The following is a 23,814-nucleotide window of genomic DNA, read 5'->3' on the forward strand; positions in this document are numbered from 1 at the left end:
GAGTGTATTTGCTCCCTTGCCGTGTGTCTATTTCCCTCTAGCCCTGATAGTTATTAGAACTATCTGTCATTTGGGCAATGTTTCAGAGGAGTACGTAAGGGTAGGGACATGGGAAGGGTGTACATATTGCTGATGGAGGGTTAAAGGTCAACATGACAGGAAGCTTTTTGCAAGTAGCACTTCGAAAGGCGCCAAGAGCCTCCTGCGCATGCCTCCCCTTCTTTGATGCACACCTGTCTCCTCACTGACTGGGACGGCCTCTGTCATGATCGGTCCAACCTCCACCGTACTGCCTCCAAATCCCTCACAGCCCTGGCAACGGCTGAGGGGAACGTGGCCCCCGTCCCCTCATGCCTAGTGGAACAAGGCCATAAACGATTCTGGGACTAAAGTGGCTGCAGAGCATGCCCCAGGGTCAGGACCTGGCCGGACCCGCAGCTGGCCTCGGTGCCGCCGCCGTCCCAGCCTGCGTCGGCCCCAGGCTGGCTGCGTCAGGCGGGAGACAAGGTTTTGTGTGCGAGGGACGACAGGGGAGCAAAGACTTACACTTTACCCTCAGGCTCATCCGGAGGCCTGGCAGGTGGCCTCCTCAAAGGTGGGAAGAGACTCCGGCCGGTGCCGGACACGCCGGCGTCCACCAGAGGGTGCTTCTAACCCAGGTTTCCCCCTGCGAGGGCCTAACATCCGGGACTTCCGCCACAGCGACCCAATAAACGGGGCCGTCGTTAGTCCCTGGGCGGCCGCCGTAGCTCCCGCCGCCACGGCGGGCGACGAAAACAGGAAGTGAGTGGTCCGGTTGGCTCGGAGTTCTGCTTTCGCCGCGGTCGCTGCTCCTGACGTCGGCTCACAGCGGTTTGCGGAGGTCGGGTGGGGAGCATGGCCGAGTACGCCTACGTGAAGCCCACCAAGCTGGTACTCAAGGGCGCGAAGGCCAAGGGGTGAGCCCGGGCTCCGGGGGGGGCTGGGGGACCATCGAGGGGAGTCGGGCTCCGCGGGGGGCCGGGACATGGGGGCGGGGGGATTGAGCCCCGGGCTCCGCGGGAGGGCCGGGGTCACGGGGGGAGTCGGGCTCCGAGGGGCCAGGGTCACGGGGGAGTCGGGCTCCGAGAGGGGCCGGGGACCTAGTGTTACTGAATACTCGGGTTACTGACACTTTGGGGACACTAGGAATATTGCTGCGGTGAACGTTCTTACTTAAGTGTCTGAGAATGAACTGCCGTTTCTCTTGGGAGTATGTACTTAGGAGTGGGATTACTGAGTTTAATGAAAACTCTGTGTTTGACCTTTTTTAGAAATTCTAAACTGTTCTAAAGAGGCTGGGCCTGTTCACTAGTTTTATTCACAGATACCTATCAACCCTTAATCATCTTTACAACAATTGCACCGTGTTATTACCCTTGTACGGTGTGTTATTACACACACGTGTGTGTGTGTGTGTGTGTGTGTGTGTGTGTGTGCGCGTGCGCGTGCGCGCACGCGCACACACTGGTCCTGGGACTTGAACTCAAGGGCATTGTGTCTGAGCATTTTGCTCAAGGTAATGGTCTACTACTTGAGCCCCAGCTCCATTTTCAGATTTTTGGTGGCTAATTGGAAATGAGAGTCTCATCAGACTTTCCTGCACAGACTGGCTTTGAACCTTGATCCTTAGATCTCGGCCTAGAATTACATGCAAAAGCTAGTGGCACCAGTATTATCCTAATTTTACAAACGACAAAATTGATTCACAGAAAGTTTTGTTTTGTTCAAAAATTCAAGGCCAGGCAGACACACTTAACACAGGGGACACAAAACCAGAACAACTTTTTAGAACTTTAAATCCTTGCAAATAATTTAAAAATCATTTACATGTATAGAGTAGTGAACAGCTCAAAGACTCTTGTAAGCTTCCATCTAGTGATATTTAATATACACGGCAATATATCTAATTGTACTACTTTTTCCCATAGTAAGAAGAAAAAGAGTAAAGAGAAGAAAAGAAAAAGAGAAGAAGATGAAGAAACTCAGCTTGATATTGTTGGTGAGTCCTCTCAGTTCTTTATTTAGAGAGAAATTAACATCTGTTTGAGATTATGTATAAAGTGTTTTCCTACTTTGACTTTTGTTTGTCTTAAAGTGCTTAGGTATCATTTATAGTTGCAGATTCCTTTTCTTTTTCAAGCATAGTAGATACCACTTCATTATCAGAACAGTGTGCTGGAAGAAGGAAGGCTGACTCAGATTCAGTGGGCACTATTAGACTCATTGGTAGTCAGATGCTAACTATATACCATACCTATAAATGAGCATTCTAAAACCAAATATTTTGCAAACTTTTTTGAAAGTGCATTCATTTAAATGTATGAGTCAGCAATTTGCCTTTAAGGGAAGTGTAATCACAATAAAAATAATTGTTTTGTAAAAACTGAAATGAATGGAAATTCCAGTTAAACAGAATTAGAGCATCAAGGTAGCTTCTTGCTTCTAAATGGTAGTAGAAACCATCTGTCTCATACGCACCAATTATTCATTTATTTTCCTTTCTGTATCTATATTTTAAAGTAAATGTCTTCAGTTTGAAAACATGATAAGCTAGATTTTGAAGTGGCATAAATTATAGCTACTTTAAACCTATGTAAAATAGAGATAGGTCACTTGAGCCTGTCATTCCAGCACCTGGAAGTTGAGACAGGATGTACTTGAATTGAAGGCCAGCCTGTGCTACATAACAAGTTCAAGCCCATTGAGCTACACAGTGAGACCTTGTTTCAAAAAAAGAAAAAGAGGGAATAGTATATTCGAGGAAATCAATGTTTTGTTTTGTTGTTGTTTTTGGGGGGTCCAGTCATGGGGCCTGAACTCTGGGCATGGGCACTGTCCCTCAGCTCTTCAGCTCAAGGCTAGCACTCTACCACTTGAGCCACAGCGCCACTTCCGGCTTTTTTCTTTTTGTTTATGTGGTGCTGAGGAATTGAACCCAGGGCCTCATGCATGCAAGGCAAGCGCTCTACCACTGAGCTACCTTCCCACTCCCTGTTGGTTTTTTTGTTGTTGTTGTTGTTTTTTGTTGTTTTTTTTTATGAGCTGAAGTTCTTATTTTTCTTAAAGTTTGATGGCTACTGCCTTATCTCTCTGTTCTAAATAATATTTCACTTATTTCAGTTCTTACAGAAATTCTACATTACTTTTTAGAGATGTCACTTTAAAATTTTTTATAGGCCAGGCACTGGTGCATCATACCTATACTTGCTCTGGAGACTGAGATCTGAGAACATAGTTTAAAGCCAGCCTGGACAGGAAACTCATGAGATTCTTATCTCCAAATAACCACCCAAAAGCCAGAAGTGAAGCTGTACTTCAATTGGTAGCCTTGAGCCTAAAAAGCGCAGACACATGCTTAGGTCCTGAGGTCCAGAACACACGTGCACGCACCCACATACCCACCCACACACACACACACACACACACACACTTATACGGATAATAGATCTTGAGCTTGTCATCCATTCAAATTAATTTTTGGCATACTGTGAAGTAGGTGTCAAGGTTTGGGTTTTGTTCCTTGAATATATTTTACTTCTCCATCCAGCTCTTTTGGAGGGCTGGGGATGTAACTCAGAGGAAGAATATGTACAAGGTCCTGAATTCATCCCCAGCACCATGTAAAAATTAAGTGAACAAAGAAATGAACAAGCTGCTTTGGTACCTCTGTTTAAAATCATCTGACCAACTTCGTATGATCTTGATTCATTCTGTCCCACTGAAATATTTTTCTGTTCCATTGATGTCCTTTATTACTATTTACTTCATAAAATTTTGAAGTCAGGTAGTATTAGTCCTCCAACTTCATATTTCTTTTGTGAAAATTAACTAAGTCTTTAATATTTCCAGGTAAATTTTAGGTTCACTTACCAGTTTCATAATAAAACCTATTAGATTTTCTGGGGAAATTATACTGAATCCAGATCATGTAGGGAGAATCAGTATTTTCAGGCATACTGCTGCTAATAATTTGTCCTTTTCCATATTGCACATTTTTTGTTTTGTTTTGTTCTTGCCAGTCTTGGGGCTCAAACTCAAGAGCTTGGGCACTGTTCCTGAGCTTCTTTTGCTCAAAGATAGCACTCTACCATTTGACCCACGGCACCACTTGCAGCTTTTTCTGTGTATGTGGTGCTAAGGAATCCAACTCAGGGCTTCATGCATGCAAGGCAAGCACTCTCCACCAAGCCACTTGCCTAGCCCCTCTTGCACATTTTTTTTAATTTCAATTTTATTGTCAAGGTGATGTACAGAGGGTTACAGTTACATAAATAAGGTAGTGAGTACATTTCTTGTTGAACTTATTACCCTCTCCCTCATTTTTCTCCCACTTTCCCTCCCCCTTGTACATATTTTTTAAATTCCTCAAGTATTGTATAATTTTATAATGCTGTGTGAACAGAATTTAAATTTATTTTCAGTTGTTTACTTTTGTTATTTATATAACTACTTTTTAATATATTGAACTGAAAGTTGAATATGTTAAGTTGATTTATTTCTACTAGTAATTTGTTTATTTATATAGCAAGTGAGAAATCTCCAGTAGTGTTTCCTGTAGGTTTCATTTTACTTCTTTCTAATACTTGTCTTTTGTTTCTTTTACTGTTTATTATACCCACCAAAGTGTTGAGCAGAAGTAGTGAGAATAGTCATAATTATGTTATTCCTAGTCTTGAGCAGAAAGTTTTCAGTAGTCCTCTATATAATAAGAATTTCGGGGGCTGGGAAGGTGGCTCAGTGGTAGAGCACTTGCCTTGCATGCCTGAGGCCCTGGGTTCAATTCCTCAGCACCACATAAGCAAAAAAAAAAAAGGGGGGGGAGGAAATAAAGCGCAAGTGGCACTGTGACTCATGTGGTAGAGCGCTAGCCTTGAGCTGAAGAGCTGAGGGACAGCGCCCAGGCCCAGAGTTCAGGCTCCACGACCGGACCCCCCTCCCTAACCCCCCCCACCCCACAAAAAAAAAGTACTTTTTTTTGGGGGGGGGTCCGGTCGTGAGGCCTGAACTCTGGGCCTGGGCGCTGTCCCTCAGCTCTTCAGCTCAAGGCTAGCACTCTACCACTTGAGCCACAGCGCCACTTCTGGCTTTTTCTTTTTGCTTATGTGGTGCTGAGGAATCGAACCCAGGGCCTCAGGCATGCAAGGCAAGTGCTCTACCACTGAGCCACCTTCCCAGCCCCGCTATGTAGTATTTTCATGGATATCTTTTTTCAAAATGAGAATGTTGCATCTTAACTTAGTATTGAAGGTGTTTAATTCTGTCAAATGCTTTTCTTTTTCTGCCTCTTGATTTGTTTGCATTGCTTTATTCAGAGATTCTACAAAGGATTTCCTTGGTTTCATTTTCAGCCCTTGACCTATTTTCATATTCTTAATTTAAACTGAATTTAGCTATGATGTATTATCCTTTGGCATATTGGATTTTTTATTTCCAATGTATTTTTAGGATTTCAGTATCTATGTTGATGACAGATGGGGGACTTGGATTTTATGTTCCTTACAGGCACATTTGGCTTTACTATCAAGGTAATGACTAGTTTCATAAAATGAACAGGAGCATAGTCTATCTCCCCCCACTCCGAACTTCTCTGTCTTTCTGCTATATATTGGTATTTAAGCTCAGGGCCTTGCTCTTGCTAGACAGGCACTGTACGATCAACCCATACCCCTAGCCCTTTTCCCTTTTTCTCACAATTTTGCCCAGGACTGATCTCAAATTGTAATCCTCTTATCTGTACCTCCCACATAGCTAGTACTACAAGTACGCAACATCACGCTAGGCTTGTTGATTGAGATAAAGATCTTACTAGCTTTTCGCATAGCCTGGCCTTAAGCTACAGTCTTCCTGATTTTCACCTCCCAAGTCACTAGGATTACAGATATACTTTAAGAGGTTACTTAGAAATGTTTGTTCTACTTCTTTTGTGTTCCAGGGTTTGAACACAGGATTTCAAGCTTGCTAGGCAACTAAATGCTGAACCAGTCTTAAGAGATTTTTTTGCTTGATAAGCTCTCATTAAAGATAGTGGATTTGGTTCATCTACTTTTTTAATTTTTCAGAAGGAATTTACCACTCTTGGATTAGCAAATCCTACAGACTGTAAATGATACTTCATAGAACCCCAAAGAATTACAATTTACAATTACAATTTCAATACTCTTCCTGTAGTGTACAGGAAGCTCTTCAGAAGTAGTTGTACCTAATTTAATATAAGATAAGTGTGGTTGAAGAAATGAGCCATTCAGGGCTGGGAAGGTGGCTCAGTGGTAGAGTGCTTGCCTTGCATGCATGAGGCCCTGGGTTCGATTCCTCAGCACCACATAAGCAGAAAAAGCTGGAAGTGGCACTGTGGCTCAAGTGGTAGAATGCCAGCCTTGAGCTGAAGAGCTGAAGGATAGCGCCCAGGCTCAGAATTCAGGCCCCATGACTGACCAAAAAAAAAAAAAAAAATGAGCTGTTCAAGCTCAGGCTCTTCGTAATAAGCTGTCTGTATCCTTCATTCTAATTCAAATGACATCAATATTGCAATTCGATAAAGGATCCATGGTTACTATGAAAAGGCATATCTTTTAATGGACAAAGAAGTCTGGTTTCTAAGTATGGTTCTTGTGATCTACTTCCTAATCAAATTAACATAAAAAGGCAAATTTCTGAATAGAATTAATTTTTCCAATCAGTATATCATCCTGCTAGTTGATATTTCTACCAATAGTATATAAGGGTTCCCTTATATACTCACCAGCATTGACTTTTGTTTTTGTCTTCTGCTGGTACTAAGGCTTGGGTGCTGTTCCTTAGCTGTTTTTCTCAAGGCTGACACTCTACCACTTGAGCCATGGTTTTACTTTCAGCTTTTTGGTAGTTAATTTGAGATAGAGTCTCATTTCAAACCACGATCCTCAGATCTCAGCCTCCTGAGTAGCTAAGATTTTAGGCATAAGCCACCAGTGCCTGGCTCATTTGACTTTTTGATATCTTTACCTTTTTTCTCAAGCTCTGAAATCCTGTCTTCATTTTGTTCTACCCTCCTGAGGAGTCCACAGTATTTTATTTTACTTATTTATTTTCATTTCCAGGTATCAGTTTCATTTTCAAGATTTCTGTATCTTTATTGAATTCTTTTTCGTATCTTACATAGTCTTCCTACTTCATTCAGCTGTTGATTTATATTTATGTTTTCACTCATTTCACTTCATTTAGCTGTTTATTTGAATATTCATATTTTAATTTGTATTCTCTTTGTTATCCATTTTTATAATTATTCTTTTGAGTTCTTTGCACTTTGTTCTACTTCACTGTATTTAGCAACTAATATACTGCAGTTGTTGATCTGTGTGGGGGGGGTTCATACAACCATTTTTTTCACATTTCTTTTGTGTTTGCATTGAGATTTGTACATCTGACATCACTTCTTGTGCTGCAGTTAAATGTTCAGTGCTCAGGCAGGACTATGCAGGGAGGTTACAATGTAGTTGTAACACATGGCTTTGGCCATGTGTGTGCTCAAGGAACCAGGCCTGATCCTCCAACACTGATCATCACTTGGAAGAAAACTAACTGGGTTGGTGTTACATGTGCATTCAGGGCATGCCTGGTTAATGGTCAGTTGTCTGCTTTCATGCTGCTTCTACCTTGGAACTTTCTCTTTGTGTACTAGATGTTGCTTTTTAGTCTGTAGGCCAGTCGAGTTCCCACTTAGATCCTCCTGTTTTGCCCTCTGAAGCAGCAGATAGGTCTTTGGGTAGTTCTTTCCTGGTCTGGTTTGTTGGGTGTTTTTTAATGGCTTGCTGTGTTCATAGGAAGTTCCCCTAATGTACCCAGTAATGGGGAACAAGTAACTCACTGAGTTCTTCACCCATGGTGGAAAACTGAGGGACTTCAGTGTTCCACTTGCAGGTTTCCCATCTTTTCAGATCCTGACCATTAGCTTATCACCCTGTGGTGAGGCTGAGGCCATGTGGCATGATGTGAGTCCCAAGTCCTACTCCTGGAGTTTTGAGGCCTGCCTAGTAGCGAGCCTCTATAGCACCAGACAGCTTCAGGTGCTGGGCATTTTGACAGCTGTAAGCTTGATGCTGTGTCTGTAGTCTGTAGTGACCTTCACGAGAGGTGAGGTCACCCCTCGAACCTTTCACTGCCTAAGTTCTTCTTGCTGCTTTGAATTCTCCACTTGCGTCTCCATCTTAGCCCCTCTCCTTCCACAGCTCCTTCTCATGGCTGTTGGTCTTTGTTTTCCAAGCCCTTGAGCTGCGGCTGAGTCTCTAGCCCTTCCTGGCTACAGGCTGCTTACTAGAAGCTAAAGTAGATTGGTCTTCCGGTCAGGTCCCAAGGTCAGAGCATTCCAGCAGCCAAGGCAAGGGCCCTTTCTCCTGAAGTGTCCATCAGGCAAGGAAACTGCTGTCACTATCAGGGTAAGGCTGCCAACTGCTTCTATGGCTCTGGTCAGAAGCCCTCAGCTTGCCTAATTTAAAATCTCTCCTGTTTGTTGGCCTTAAGATGGTTATTGCAGAAATCCACATCCCTGAATATTCTTCAGCCTCCTAGAGTCTTAGTCGTCTAATCTGAACTGTCTACCTCCTTCCTGTGTGCTAGGTCCTTTGTTTTTTCAAGTGGCCTGCCGCAATGAAGTGGCTGGGTGGGGCTGCCAACTTTGGGGCCCTGTTAACTCTCCCTCTCTGAGTAACTTTCCCTATAACTCTCCTTCTCTGTGTTCATCTCTGATGGCAGTTTGTCACCTAGACCCAGGCTGGATGTCCCAGCCCTTCACATCAACAAATGTTCCTTACTTTTCCAGGCCTTCCCTGGTTGATGGCAAAGATAAAGGAATCATTGTGATTGGAGCTCTGTGAGGGGAAGCTAGGTCTTTTGCTTTCTGAAATGACCCTTGGGCAGTAAAGTTGTAGTTGCTCTCACTGGGAAGAAAACACAACTCTTCCTCTTGCAATCTCAGCCTCTAAGACAATGGCTGGGTATCACTAAAGACACTGATGGATGACACGTTGTTTCTTTTTTTTCCCCAAATCCTCTTTATATCTTCTTAATGCCTGCCTAGTTTGCGTTTGCTTGCACCCAGCTCATGTAATCTGATCCTCCTGTACCTCAGTCTCAAGCAGAAAGCCCTCCTAACAAGATGGTTTAAGGCTTGAGGGAGGTATGAATTTGTCCAGAAACAAGGTTTACCACTCCATCGCAGAGGCTACCCATCTTACATGGTAAGCAGGCGTCAGCTTCTCCTTCCCAGCCTCCTTCCCTACCAGCTGCATCAGAGCTGGAGCTATCACTGCTTATAATGCTTCTGGTTATATATTCAGAAGAACTGCTGCTCTATCAGTTTGTTTGTTGACTATCACACATTTTCTGTAGAGGCTATACATAGCATTTTACATTTCCACCAGCAGTGCATAAATGGGATTGCAATTTCTCTATATCCTTACCAAAACTCTTTTTCTGTTTTGCTTTATTTTGTTCTATTACAGTAATCCTAATGGGTGTGAAGAGGCATCTTTTTTTCAACATAAAATTTCTAGCTTTAATTAAACACACTTTTTAGGTACCACATATTTGCATGTACAATATTTTTTTTACTTTTTCATTGTGGTTTTGATTTGCATTTCCCTAATGTCTAGTGGTGTTAAGCATCTTTTTTATGGGCATTCATGTTTTTATCCCACTTTTAAATGTGTGTTTTTTTGGAATGCTACATGTACTGGATGTTAATCCCTTGCCATGTATGTGATTTCCAAGTCTCTGATGCACTAAAGTTGTTCATTTTTTAATATATATTTTTATTGTAAAGATATTGTACAGAGGGGTTACAGTTACATGAGCAAGGTAATGAGTCTGTTTCCTATCGAGCATTGTTACACCCTCCTTTATATTTCCCCTACCATCCCTTTCCTCTCTACCTCCCCAACTCCTCCCTTTCCTCCCTCCCCTCCCCCCCCCACCAAAGTTGTAAAGTTTGTTTTCAACATACTGTCTTGTACATCTCATTGTTACAATGGGTCATCCTGTATCTAAAGTTGTTAATTTTTGTGAAATCCAATTTGTCTTTTTTTCTATTGTCTCTCTATTTTAGCTTTTGTATTATCTTTAAGTAGTATGCGAAAGGTTTTCAATTCAACATGTTAATTTGTGCGTACACCACATCTTAATATCACCCATTCTATTCTCTCCTGTCTCTCCCAATCCCACTCATCCCTTCAATTTACAAAACTTCATTTAGGTCCTGATACATTTTGTTAATTGTAGTTCATAATAGCTAAAATTTTACTAATACTTTAATAACTATAGACCTAACATATTTAGATAGGAAGTCTTATATAGTATAAACTCAAGTTTTTAGAAAACTTTCTTAATGAAAATTTCCAAACTAATATAGAAGTTGAATAATTCAATTAATAATTTAGCTCAGTTATGAGTTACATTATAATATATTATTATAATTATCATTATTATTAAATTATTAAAAATTAAACTAATCATATATCCATTCTCTTCACTATTAGTAATTACAGTAATTATATATAATTTTTTCTGGTTGTACAAAGTTATACATACATGAACCATATTTGTTTCTGGAAATTTTTATATAGCTCGTAGTTACTGTGATATGTCAGGGTCTCATTCCCTTTTTACTTATTTTTTGTATCCACAATTTTTTGGGGGGGTCCAGTCGTGGGGTTTGTACTCTGGGCCTGGGCGCTGTCCCTTAGCTCTTCAGCTCAAGGCTAGTGCTCTACCACTTGAGCCACAGCACCACTTCCAGCTTTTTTCTTTTTGCTTATGTGGTGTTGAGGAATCGAACCCAGAGCCTCAGGCATACAAGGCAAGTGCTCTACCACTGAGCCACCTTCCCAGCCCTTTACTTATTTTTTTATACAAGTATGCTATTATCAGATCTTGCAGAATTAACACAAGAGTTCCTTAATATTATCTATATATAGTTAATGATTGGTTGTATTTTATTCTTGGTAATCTACAATTTGAATGAAGATTTGAGACCTTTTGTCTGTTAAAATACAAGTTTTTAAGTGGTTGCTAAATCAGTTGAACCTTTTGATTAAACATGAATCTTCATAGACCTGCACCCTGCTCATTTTATTTCTCATCTAAAATCATAGTTTAAAAAAATCATAGTTGGGCTGGGAAGGTGGCTCAGTGGTAGCGTGCTTGCCTTGCATGCATGAGGCCCTGGGTTCGATTCCTCAGCACCACATAAGCAAAAAGAAAAAAGCCAGAAGTGGTGCTGTGGCTCAAGTGGTAGAGTGCTAGCCTTGAGCTGAAGAGCTGAGGGACAGTGCCCAGGCCCAGAGTTCAGGCCCTATGACCAGACCCAAAAAAAAAATCATAGTTTACAGTAACTTACTTTTACATTGTCCCTTTACAGATTTCATTACCTGTAGCCAGCTGCGGTCTGAAAATATTAAATTGAAATTTTCTAGAAATCAGCAATGTGTTTTAAAAGTATGCATCATCTGTGTAGCATGATCAAAACTCCCATTCTTCAAGCTGAATGTGAATTGTCCCTTTGTCCATTGTATATACTCACCTGTTTCAGTCATGTAGCCAATTGAATTATAAAATCAGATGCTGTGATATTATTACAGTGTTAGTTCTTTTACTTAATAATAGTCCCAAAGTACAAGAGTAATTTGGATATGCCAAAAAGAAGCTATAAAGTACTTTAAGTAAAAAGATAAAAAGCATGTTATGTTAAGGGAGACCACATCCATTAATTTTACTTATGTGTATTATTTAATATTCTCTTGTTGTGCCTAATTTATATATATTTATGTTATTTTTGCCAGTCCTGGGACTTGAACACAAGGCCTTGGCACTGTCCCTGAGCTACTTTTGCTCAAGGTCAGGACTCTACCACTCGAGCCACAGTGCCACTTCCAGCTTTTTCTGTTTATGTGGTAATGAGGAATTTAATTCAGGGCTTCATGCATGCTAGGCAAGCACTCTACCACCAAGCCACATTCCTAGCCCTTGTGCCTAATTTATAAGTGAAGTTTTATCAAAGTATATGTGTATAGGGAAAAATTAGCATATATAGGATCTGATATTAGCTAAAGGTTCAGGTATCTACTTAGGAAAAAGTAGGACTGATATATGTGCTGGAAAGTACTTTTCTGAAGCTCACTTAAGAAACAGTTTATGGGGCTGGGAAGGTGGCTCAGTGGTAGAGTGCTTGCCTTGCATGCTCGGCCCTGGGTTCGATTCCTCAGCACCACATAAGCAAAAAGAAAAAAGCCAGAAGTGGTGCTGTGGCTCAAGTGGTAGAGTGCTAGCCTTGAGCTGAAGAGCTGAGGGACAGGCCCAGGCCCAGAGTTCAGGCCCCACAACCGGACCCAAAAAAAAAAAAAAGAAAGAAACAGTTTATAATAGACATTGATTCTGGAAAGGGTACCTGGATGGATAGATAGGGTCTGGAATGAGAGAAACTATTCTGTTTATCAGTTTTTGTATCTTTGCATGTTTTAAAGAGAATGTAATCTTGTCTCTGGTTATCACCTCAGTGTACCTCTGCAAACAAATAAATGTGTAATTGTTGAACTCTGAGTCATAGATTGCAGCAGTATCAGTTTGCTAGCTTTGACAATGTGTAATACTTATATACGATCTTTCATTAGGAGAAAGTAAAAAAAGGGCAAAAAGAGGCCTCTGTTATTTCTTAAAACTGCAAAATAAAAGCTTTTTAAAATAAGTTATAGTAGTGATAAAACGAGCAAATTTTAAATAAAAAATTTAGATACTTATTTTCTTTTTTAGGCATCTGGTGGACAGTATCCAACTTTGGTGAAATTTCTGGAACCATTGCCATTGAAATGGATAAAGGAACCTATATTCATGCACTTGACAATGGTCTCTTTACACTGGGAGCACCACATAAAGAAGGTTTGTATCTGATGGAAACAACACATGGGAGAGGCCCTGTAAAGTGCCTTTAATAATGTTCATGCATAGCAGCCAAATTCTAATTAGCCTCAAGTACATTCCAAATAGAATTATTGCATCAGGCCTTTCCACTTTTTTCCTTCTTTAAACCAGTTATTAAGCCAGGTGCTGGGTGGTTCATGCCTGTAATCCTAGTTACTCAGGAAGTTCAGATCTCATTCAGTAGAATGAAAAAAGAGAAACTTACTGAGTCAGAAACTTGAGTTTCTGTTTTCTTCAGACCTTTGCCAGAAGTAATGTGGGTACAAGTTTTCTCATTGTCTAACTCAGGAGAAGCACTAATGAGTTCTGAAGTAATTAGAACGTAAAAAGGAGTATTGGTTTGGTCAGAATGGTCATCCCTTGAATAAATAGAAGCATTTAGTATTTCAAATATTCATTTATTTGTTTATTCCATCACTTGGGATATGGAGGCAAAGGATCAGGAATTTAAGACCAGCCTAACAACATAGCTAGTTAGGAGCTAGCTTAGACTACATGGCAAGACCTGATCTCAAAAAGAAAAAATCCTAAATCACAAAGAGAAATGTTTTGGATATGACTAAGTAAGTGTCATTCCAGCTTACAAGTTTTGTTTTGAAATAATGTAAAATTAGCCATGTAATATAATCAAACCTTATTATGAGTACTATATTGTTATAATTGTGTCAGATATCTTAATATTCTTACATTTAATTGTTTTTTTGGTTTTTTGTGTTTTTTTTTTGTCGGTTGTGGGGCTTGAACTCTGGGCCTGGGCCCTGTCCCTCAGCTCTTCAGCTCAAGGCGAGCGCTCTACCACTTGAGCTACAGCGCCACTTCCAGTTTTCTGGTGGTTTATTGGAGATAGGAGTCTCCTGGTCTTTCCTGCCCGGGCTGGCTTTGAACCGCGATCCCCAGATCTCAGCCTCCTGAGTAGCTGGGATTACAGGCGTGAGCCACCAGCGCCCGGCTTACATCTAATTGTATAAGGGGAAAAAATACCTATTTTAAAGTAGAATACCTTTACATATTTATTTATAAGAGTCATCAAGATTTTTCCATTTTTTTCCTGTAGTTGATGAAGGTCCTAGCCCTCCTGAGCAGTTTACTGCTGTCAAATTGTCTGATGCCAGGTAATCAATAACTTTTTAAATTTATTTTCTTTTTCTTTTGTGTTTGTGTGTATATGTATGCTAGACTTGGGGTTTGAACTCAGAGCCTAGGCACTATCCCTAAGCTTTTGCATTTAAGGCGAGTATTCTACCACTTGAGCCACAGCTCCACTTCTAGCACTTTTTTGGGGGGTAAGAGTCTCCCCGGCTTTTCTGCACTGGCTTCAAATGGCACCCCTCAGATCTCAGCCTCCTAAGTAGCTAGGTTACAGGCATGAGCCACCAGAGCCCAGCTTAAATTGAATTTCGTTCATTAAAAAAATTCTAGTTAGCTAGATATAGCATGATATACAACTGTGATCCAGCATCTAGCAGGATGACGTAGGAGAGTCAGAGTTCAAGGACTACCCTTAATAGGCCAAACCCGATCTCAAAAAAAAACTTCTACAAAGTAAATTTAAGAAGCAAAACAGTTCTGTAAAGTAGCTTTTGTAATTTTTTTTAATATGTGTTATTTATGTGCCCAATAAGATACAGTATGAATATCCCATATTCAAAATGCTTGGGACAAAAACTAATATGGATTTCTGATTGGGTTTTGGAATATTTATACATTCCTGCTAAGATATCTTGGTGGGGACACACAAATAATAATAACCAAATTAATTTTTGTTTTATATACCTTGTATACATAGGCTAAAGATAATCTTATACAATTTTTTACCTTGACTACATTTTGGCTAGGATCTGTCATCAAATGAAATCAGATGTGGAATTTTCTGTGTGGTATTATGTGTATACTTAAAAAGTTTTGGATTTTAAGTCGTTATGTCAAAAAACGAACTTTACAACTTTGGTGGGGCAGGAGGTGGGGGGACAATGGGAAGGGATGGGAAGAAAAGAAAAAAAAGTTTCGGATTTTGAAGTGTTCCAGTTTTGAGATTAAAGATACTCAACCTGTATAAAGTATGGCATATGGTTTATGATTCCTCCCAATATTATATACTAGAAGTGGATCTGTGACTCAAATGGTAGATTGCCAGCCTTGAGCAAAAGAATCTAATGGACAACACCCAGGCCCTGAGTTCAGGCCCCAGTAAAGACATGCTTGGTGAACTAAGCCTGGATACCACCTATAATCCCAGGCTGAGGAAGGAGGATTGTAAATTTGAGACTACCATTAGTTGCATAACGAATACAAGTCAGTCAGGCTATGGAACAAAATCCTGTCTCAGGAAAAAAAAAAGAAAGAGACATTTGATTGTCATTTTCACTAAATAGTTATAATGGTAAATGAAATAATATTTTTCCCATACCATATTTCTGAGTATTTTGGGGTGAGTGTTCTCAAGATATCCATAATTTTAAAACATTCTCTGGCTTAGGGTTTAACTCAGTAGCAGAATGTTTATCCAAAATGCATAATTCCTGGTTCCATCCATCCCCAGCACTAAACATACTTTCCATAAATTGGGATGAGAATGTGTTACTTTCAGTTTTTTCTGAAAAGCAGTTTGAGTACCTGTAATAGCTTTAAAGTTGGTAACAAGCTGAGTGCTGATGGCTCACGCCTATAGTCCTAACTATTAAGGAGGATGAGATCTGAGGATCCTGGTTTGAAACCAGCCCAAGCAGGAAAGTGCATGAGACTCTTCTCTCCTATTAACCACCTGAAAATTGAAAGTGGAGCTGTGGCTCAAAGTGGTATAGAGCACTAGCCCTGAATCAAAGAGCTTAGAGACAGCCTGGTCCCTGAGTTCAAGCCCCACAACTGGCAAAATAATAATAATAACAACAACAACAATAATAATGTTGATATCATTCTAGCTGACCTCTGTGGCTTCATTGTAGGCCAGCTTGGACCATGTAGTAATACCTTTTCAAAAAAAAAAAAGTTGAGGGGGTGGGAATATGGCTTAGTGATAGAGTGCTTGCCTAGCAAGAATGAAGCCCTGAATTCAATTCCTCAGTACCCCATAAACAGAAAAGGCTGGATGTGGTACTGTGGCTAGAGTTCTAGCCTTAAGCCAAAAAAAAAAAAAAAGCCGGCACTGGTGTCTCAGGCTTATAATCCTAGCTACTCAGGAGGCTGAGATCTCAGGATCACTGTTCAAAGCCCGCCCGGGCAGGAAAGTCCAGAGAGACTCTTATCTCCAGTAACCTACCAGAAAACCGGAAGTGGCACTGTGGCTCAAGTGGTAGAGTGCTCACCTTGAGCTAAAGAGCTGAGGAATGGTGTCCAGACCCAGAGTGCAAGCCCCATGACCAACAGAAAACAAAAAGCTCAGGGACAGTGCCTAGGCCCTGAGATCAAGCGCAAGGACTGGGGGGAAGGGGGGCGAAGGGGGGGGAGTTAATACCCTTTAGTTCAATGATTTCCTTTTCTAGGAGTGTCTTCTAAAGATAAATAAGAAATCAATGGGATTTTGTATAATGTTAGAAAAAGTAAATTTTAATATAACTATAATAGAAAATGTGCATCTATTAAAAGGATTCATGAAGACTTAACACATTTGAAAAATGTTTGCTTTGTGATATAGATGTATATTATATATAAGATACAATGCTTATATTAAAAAGCAAATATAAAGCCAAGTGCCATTGTCTCATGCCTATAATCTTAGCTACTCAGGAGTATGAGATCTAAGGATCACTGTTCAAAGCCAGCCCAGACAGGAAAAGTCTGAGACACTCTTATCTCCAATTAACAACAAAAAGCTAGAAGTGAAGCCTTGGGTCAAGTGCCCAGGACCTAAGTTCAAGTCCCAACACCAGCACTAGAAAAAAAGCAAAATATGTACTGTCTGCATAGAACTACAGTGTCAAAGATGGCAACAACTAGCCATATTTGAGCTTAGAATACTAAATATATTTAGTAACATATACCCAATACACATAGAGATACATACACACATAACACACATACTGTTTATGTTCTACATTTAATGTTGTTTCTAATTTTTTAACATCTATCTTATTAATCTAAGAATTGCCCTAAAATCTGGCTATGGAAAATACCTTGGTATAAATTCAGATGGACTTGTTGTTGGGCGTTCAGATGCAATTGGACCAAGAGAACAGTGGGAACCAGTCTTTCAGGATGTAAGTGCTACTGTTGTAAAGCTTCCAGTCAGTCTAACAATTTTAAGTAGTCAATAAAAAGCATGTTTTTGTAGTCAAATGTATAATGTATAATGCACAAGATTAGCTTTCTTTTTTTTTCTTCTTTTCTTTTTTTTTTGTCAGTTGTGGGGCCTGAACTCTGGGTCTGGGTGGTGTCCCTCAGATCTTCAGCTCAAGGGTAGTGCTCTACCACTTGAGCCACAGTGCCACTTCTAGCTTTTTCTGCTTATGTGGTACTAAGGAATCGAACCCAGGGCCTCATGCATGCAAGGCAAGCACTCTTATCATTGAGCCAACTTCCCAGCCAACAAGATTAGTTTTCAATGTGTTATTTAATAGGAGTAAGTATAGGGCTGGACCTATGACTCAAAAGTAGTAGAGAATCTACCCATGTTTAGAAATCAATGTAAAACATCTACCTTTAATGGTTGTTTAATCAACTTAAAGAATCACCTAAAAGAATATAGCATTCCATGCACAAAGGTCCTCCAGATAGGGGCTGGGAAGGTGGCTCAGTGGTAGAGTGCTTGCCTTGCATGCATGAGGCCCTGGGTTCGATTCCTCAGCACCACATAAACAGAAAAAGCTAGAAGTGGCACTGTGGCTCAAGTGATAAAGCACTAGCATTGAGCTGAAGAGCTGAGGGACAGCGGCCAGGCCCAGAGTTCAGGCCCCACAACCGACAAAAAATAAAAATAAAGTCCTCCAGATATTAATTCTTAAATTCAGAGCCACCAAAGACTGGCTTTTACTTACAACACTAATGGTTTGTTAAATTTTTATATATTGGGCTGGGAAGGTGGCTCAGTGGTAGAGCGCTTGCCTTGCATGCCTGAGGCCCTGGGTTCAATTCCTCAGCACCACATAAGCAAAAAGAAAAAAACCGGAAGTGGCGCCGTGGCTCAAGTGGTAGAGCGCTAGCCTTGAGCTGAGGGACAGCACCCAGGCCCAGAGTTCAGGCCCCACGACCGGACCCAAAAAAAAAATTTTTATATATTAGGCAGTTTTTATTGTTATTTATTTATTTGTTAGGGTTTGAAGTCAGGGCTTTTTGCTTGTTAGGCATGTAATCTACTGTTTGAACCATACCACCAAGCCTTTTTGCTTATTTTTGAATAGTCTCAACTTTCACACAAGCAGGCCTAAGCAGCAATTCTCCTAATTATACTTTCCACATGCATAGTTATAATGACAGGCATTTATACCACCACACTCAGCTATTGGTTGAGATCAAGTCTCCCAAATATTTTGCCAGGATTAGCTTGAGAGGTCCTCCCAGGCCCTGTTTTCCAAGAAGCTGATAATACAGATTTGACTTACCACTATTGAGTTTTACTTTTTTTGGGGGGGGGGGGCGGTCTGGTTGTGGAGCCTGAACTCTGGGCCTGGGTGCTGTCCCTCAGCTTTTCAGCTCAAGGCTAGCACTCTTACCACGTGAGCCACAGCGCCACTTCCGGCTTTTCTTTTCTTTTTGCTTATGTGGTGCTGAGGAATCGAACCCAGGGCCTCATGCATTCCCAGCCCCTTGAGTTTTACTTTTTAGGAAAGCACTTTACCAGTGCTTTTCATTGTCATACTTTTTCTTGTCTTTAAACCAATATTAAACTAAACTAAATAAGCTATATAAATCTTTTAGAAAAAGAAATTGTATTAGAAGAATATACAAAAAATTATTTTGATATTTTGATGTTTGGGTAGTAAGATATAGGTGGCTTGGGTTTTCTCTTCTTCATGTTCTTGTATTTCCCAGGTTTATTATAAATTCCTCTGGATTTTACCAGCTAGAAAAAAATTCATGCAGGTATTCTCATAGCCCTCTTTTTTGTTATTTGTTTTTTAGGGGAAAATGGCGTTATTAGCCTCAAATAGCTGCTTTATTAGATGCAATGAAGCAGGTGATATAGAAGCAAAGAGTAAAACAGCAGGGGAAGAAGAAATGATAAAGGTAATCATGACATTTCCTTGCAGAATGATATATGTCACTTAAAACATTAATCATTTTAAAATTCTAATTACTTTTTATAATGTGATACTCCACACTTTTTTGGTTTTTTTTTTAATTGCTATTATAAAGGTGATATACATAGGGGTTACAGTTTCATAAGTCAGGTAATGTATACATTCTTTTTGGACAGTGTCACCCCTTCCCTTACTTTCTCCCAGTTTTTCTTTCCCATGCCCACCCACAAGTTGCATTTTCAATGTAGTGTCTAGTGAGTACCACTGCTGCATTTGTTCATCCTTTGTCTCTCCATTTCTGTGTCTTCCCTATTTCCCTCCCAAAGACAGATAAATGAACACACTTTGATTTTTTTAAAACAATAACTGAGAGCTGATTGCACAGTGTGGTTGAGAAGTAGAGCTGCCTTACTCTTTCCTCCATTTATTGATGTAGCATTTTCTGTGTAGCTCCATGAGCTTTTAAAGCCTTTCCTACATTCTAAATTTTAACTTTTAGAACATAGCATATTGTAGAAAAATGTTTAAACAAAGTACATGAAGATATATATATATAGATATATATAAGATATATATCTATATATATCCCCTGCATGTTTTTCATCTATGCTTTCTGATATGTTCCTATTTCTCCCCTAGTTCAGAGTTTCTTTTCTTTTGTTTTTGTTTTTTCTGTTGTTTATTTTCCCAGTCCTGGGGCTTAAACTCTAAGCCTGGGCACTGTCCCTGAGCTTCTTTTGCTAAAGGTGAGCACTCTACCACTTGAACCACTGCATCACTTCTGGCTTTTTTGAGTAGTTTATTGGAGATAAGAGTTTCATAGGCTTTCCTGCCCAGGCTGACTTTTAATCATGGTCCTCAGATTGCAGCCTCCTGAGTAGGTAGGATTACAGGCATGAGCCACCAGTACGTAGCTTCCCCTAGTTTTTGCTTTTTGTTTTTTAAATAACTTCCTAAAATTTCCTTATATTAGAATATTTTTTAATTTTCTTTTTCCTTAATGTTGTACCTCTCCACTAAGTTTTCCTCCTCCTCCTCTCTCTCTCTCTCTCTCTTTCTCCTTGTTGGTAATGGGACTTGAACTCGGCCTGGGTGCTGTCCCTCAGCTCTTCAGCTCAAGGTGAATGCTCTACTACTTGAGCTACAGCGCCACTTCCAGTTTTCTGGTGTTTTTTTTGGAGATAAGAGTCTTACCAACTTTCCTACCTTAGCTGTTTGAACCACGATCCTCAGATCTCAGCATCCTGAGTAGCTAGGATTATAGGCATGAGCCACCAGTGCCTGGCTTTTTTCTTTTAATTGTCAAGGTGATATACAGAGGAGTTACAGTTGCATAAGTAAGGTAATAAGTACATTTCTTGTCAAACTTGTTACCACCTCCCTTATTTTTCTCCTAATTTCCATCTCTCCCACCCATCCCCCCCAAGTTGTAAAAATCATTTCCACCATATTATGTATATTGCTGTTGCATTGGTTCCCTATTTATCCTGTGTCTCACCATTCTGTTGTTTCCCTTCTCTTCCCCAATTCAAATAAAGGTATGTGCAATACCAGGATACCAAAATCAAATACAGTGACAACAGGGGACATACCATAAGGGGAAGAACATACAAAAGAAACAATATCATTGAACCCAGTGCCTGATGCATGCTTGGCAAGACTCAGCCACTTGAACCATGCTCCTAGCCTCTTTGTATTTTCTTTTTAAGATGTTGGGGGGCCGGGCGCCTGTGGCTCACGCTTGTAATCCTAGCTACTCAGGAGGCTGAGATCTCAGAATCACAGTTCAAAGCCAGCCTGGGCAGGAAAGTCCGTGAGACTCTTTATCTCCAATAAACAACTCGAAAACCAGAAGTGGCGCTGTGGCTCAAGCGGTAAAGCACTCGCCTTGAGCTGAAAAGCTGAGGAACAGCACCCAAGCCCAGAGTTCAAGCCCCACAACCGACCAAAAAAAAAAGAATGAAAGATGTTGCGGGGGGGTACCCATTTTGTCCAGGTTGTCCTGAATCCTGGCTCTGCCTTCTCTTTAGCTGAAATGACACATTTATGACACACAAGCCCAGATCCCTTTTAAATATTACATATTTCAATTTAGTGTATATCTTAATTTATTTACTTAGACTCTATATGGCTGGATATATAGGTTGTTTCCTGTCCTTTGTCTTTAAAAATTGTTGTAGCACATTTGAATCTGTATTGTTTCATAGATGTGCAAGTATATCTGAAGACAAATTCACAAAAGCAGAATTAATGGGGAAGAGGCTTGTGCATTTGTGATTTTACTACATGCTACCAAATTGTCTTATATGGAGGTTTTGATAAATTATACTCCTACCAACATGAATACAAAGTAACTTAAGAACTGTGTGCCAGTGGCTTATGCCTGTAATCCTAGCTACTCAAGATGCTGAGATCTTGGAATCTTGGCCCAAAACCAGCCTGAGCAGACAAATCCTCAAGACTTATCTCTAATTATGGAAGTAGAAGGTAGCTCAAGTGGTAGAGTACCAGCTTTGATGAAACAAGCCAAGCAAACGTGAAAGGCCCCATCTAGTACTGGCACGCACATGCGCACGTACATGCGCGCACACACAGAAGGCTACTAGGTGGTTTTATTTTGTTTGCTTGTTAGTTGTACGTATGGTATCTAAGCATCCTGGTACAAACCATAGATGTAAGAGCAAAATTTCTAGGATTTTTAACCGTCAATTTGTTACTTCTCTTTTTATGAATAAGTACACACCTTTCCATGAAGAGACATATAAACTACATAAAACAATTGTTTAGTTTTTAATTTCATATCTGTCACTAGGGCAGAAATATGAGTTCCTTAATCCAAGAAAGGTACTCTTAATTTCTTTTACTTGATTTTAAAAATTGTAGACACTTTTATATTAATAAGGTGAAGTTCTCAACTGCGGAAATATGAGTTCCTTAATCCAAGAAAGGTACTCTTAATTTCTTTTACTTGATTTTAAAAATTGTAGACACTTTTATATTAATAAGGTGAAGTTCTCAACTGCAACGTAACTTACCCAAATCAGGTAGTTAACTGGACTTGATGAAGGCTGAATGTTTTTCAAATTATAAAATCCTTCCACCCCCCCCCTTTATTTTTCCAGTTCTAGGGCTTGAACTTAGGGCCAGGGCACTGTCCCTGAGCTTTTTACTCAAGGCTAGTACTCTACCACTTGAGCCACAGCACCACTTCTGGCTTTTTCTGTTTATTTGGTACTGAGGAATCAAACCCAGGGCTTCATGCATGGTAGGCAAGCACTCTACAACTAAGCCATATTCCCAGTCCTCCCCTTGATTTTTTAATATCACCTAGATAGATATTCTAATATTGACAATATTCTATCTACTTATATAAATTTCCAGTGATACCTAGCTAATATTTGGACATTTTCTAGTATTTTGAAAAGAAAATGATAGTCATAATGTCTTTCAATTAAACACTGAACTAACTAGTTACACTCACTCTTAAACTTGATAATATACATTGTCATTTCTAATTCCAGTGAGGTAACTATTATTACCTTAATGTTATAAAGTCTTTGACCCTGCATATAGTCTCACCTGTTTAATGTTACTTTTGTGAAAGTCACTCATCTGAGGTATGGTACAGAAGATACATATGTGAAAATTTCATAATGAAATGTCTTATTTTGTTCAATTAATATATACTAATAAAATGTAAATAAAAGGTAAAATTAAAAAACATGCATATAGTAGACACAAGGTGTGTACCCTGGCCCAACTACAGAAGCTTCTATATTTTGTAACACACTGCTTTTCATTATACAGGCCATGAGGAAAATGCTGGTTAGTTTTATTGTCATATTTAAGTTATTTTTTCATTTATATTGCATTCTTTTTTATTAGCTTACATTAGTTAAACAAAAGGGGATTACTTTTTTCGGGGGGTGGAGGGTCTGGTCGTGGGGCCTAAACTCTGGCCCTGGGCGCTGTCCCTCAGCTCTTCAGCTCAAGGCTAGCGCTCTACCACTTGAGCCACAGCACCACTTCCGGCTTTTTTTTTCTGCTTATGTGGTGCTGAGGAATCAAACCCAGGGCCTCATGCATGCAAGGCAAGTGCTCTACCACTGAGCCACCTTCCCAGCCCCAAAAGGCGATTTCATTGTTATATTTCTATACCCATTTACAATATTAGCAGTCTACATTTCATTTGCACTTCTACAAAGAAAACACTTGCGAATAAAGTAGCTTTCATATGAAGTTTCCTGAGCCTCTTTAGTCAAGTACCAGAAATCTCTGAACAGTTGTCAGTGACTTCTCTTTGCCATTACATTGAAGGCTCTGATAGGCTGTGTCAGTCAGCAACATCTATGTCTTGGCCTTATCCACCAGTACACAGATCCCTCTCAGCAAAAGTTGTGCTATTCTAGGACCTAGCCAGCAAGTTTCCAATTCTTCTGACACATTTATGGAATTGACAAATATCAGTCATTACATTTTAACTAGTCTTAGAAATGGAATCTGGGCCTCAGAGATCATTGAGAGACATGATTTTTCAGATTACAACTTGCTAGAACCATGACTGATCCTAATTGCTATATCACAATCAGTTAATTTTTGGAACATGATAGTAAATACCTGTAAAAAACTTCTTTTTGTGTCCATTATGGGGTTTGAACTCTGTGCCTGGGCTCTA

General features: G+C 40.1%; 1 protein-coding gene across 1 annotated transcript in view; it reads left to right on the forward strand.

Annotated features, from left to right (window-relative positions):
- The first annotated feature begins 797 nt into the window (after positions 1–797).
- Positions 798–23,814, forward strand: part of Frg1 (FSHD region gene 1) — a 27,347-nt gene continuing 4,330 nt past the window's right edge. Inside the window, exons 1-7 of the mRNA XM_013023989.1 lie at positions 798–938; positions 1,950–2,020; positions 12,799–12,924; positions 14,021–14,078; positions 17,045–17,159; positions 19,021–19,125; positions 23,457–23,509. Coding sequence (XP_012879443.1) covers positions 877–938; positions 1,950–2,020; positions 12,799–12,924; positions 14,021–14,078; positions 17,045–17,159; positions 19,021–19,125; positions 23,457–23,509 — 590 coding nt within the window. The 5' untranslated portion in view covers positions 798–876. The remainder of the gene's footprint in view (positions 939–1,949; positions 2,021–12,798; positions 12,925–14,020; positions 14,079–17,044; positions 17,160–19,020; positions 19,126–23,456; positions 23,510–23,814) is intronic.

This window comes from Dipodomys ordii, unplaced genomic scaffold, assembly GCF_000151885.1.
Source record: "Dipodomys ordii isolate 6190 unplaced genomic scaffold, Dord_2.0 Scaffold4, whole genome shotgun sequence".
In the NCBI taxonomy this organism is placed as follows: domain Eukaryota; kingdom Metazoa; phylum Chordata; class Mammalia; order Rodentia; family Heteromyidae; genus Dipodomys; species Dipodomys ordii.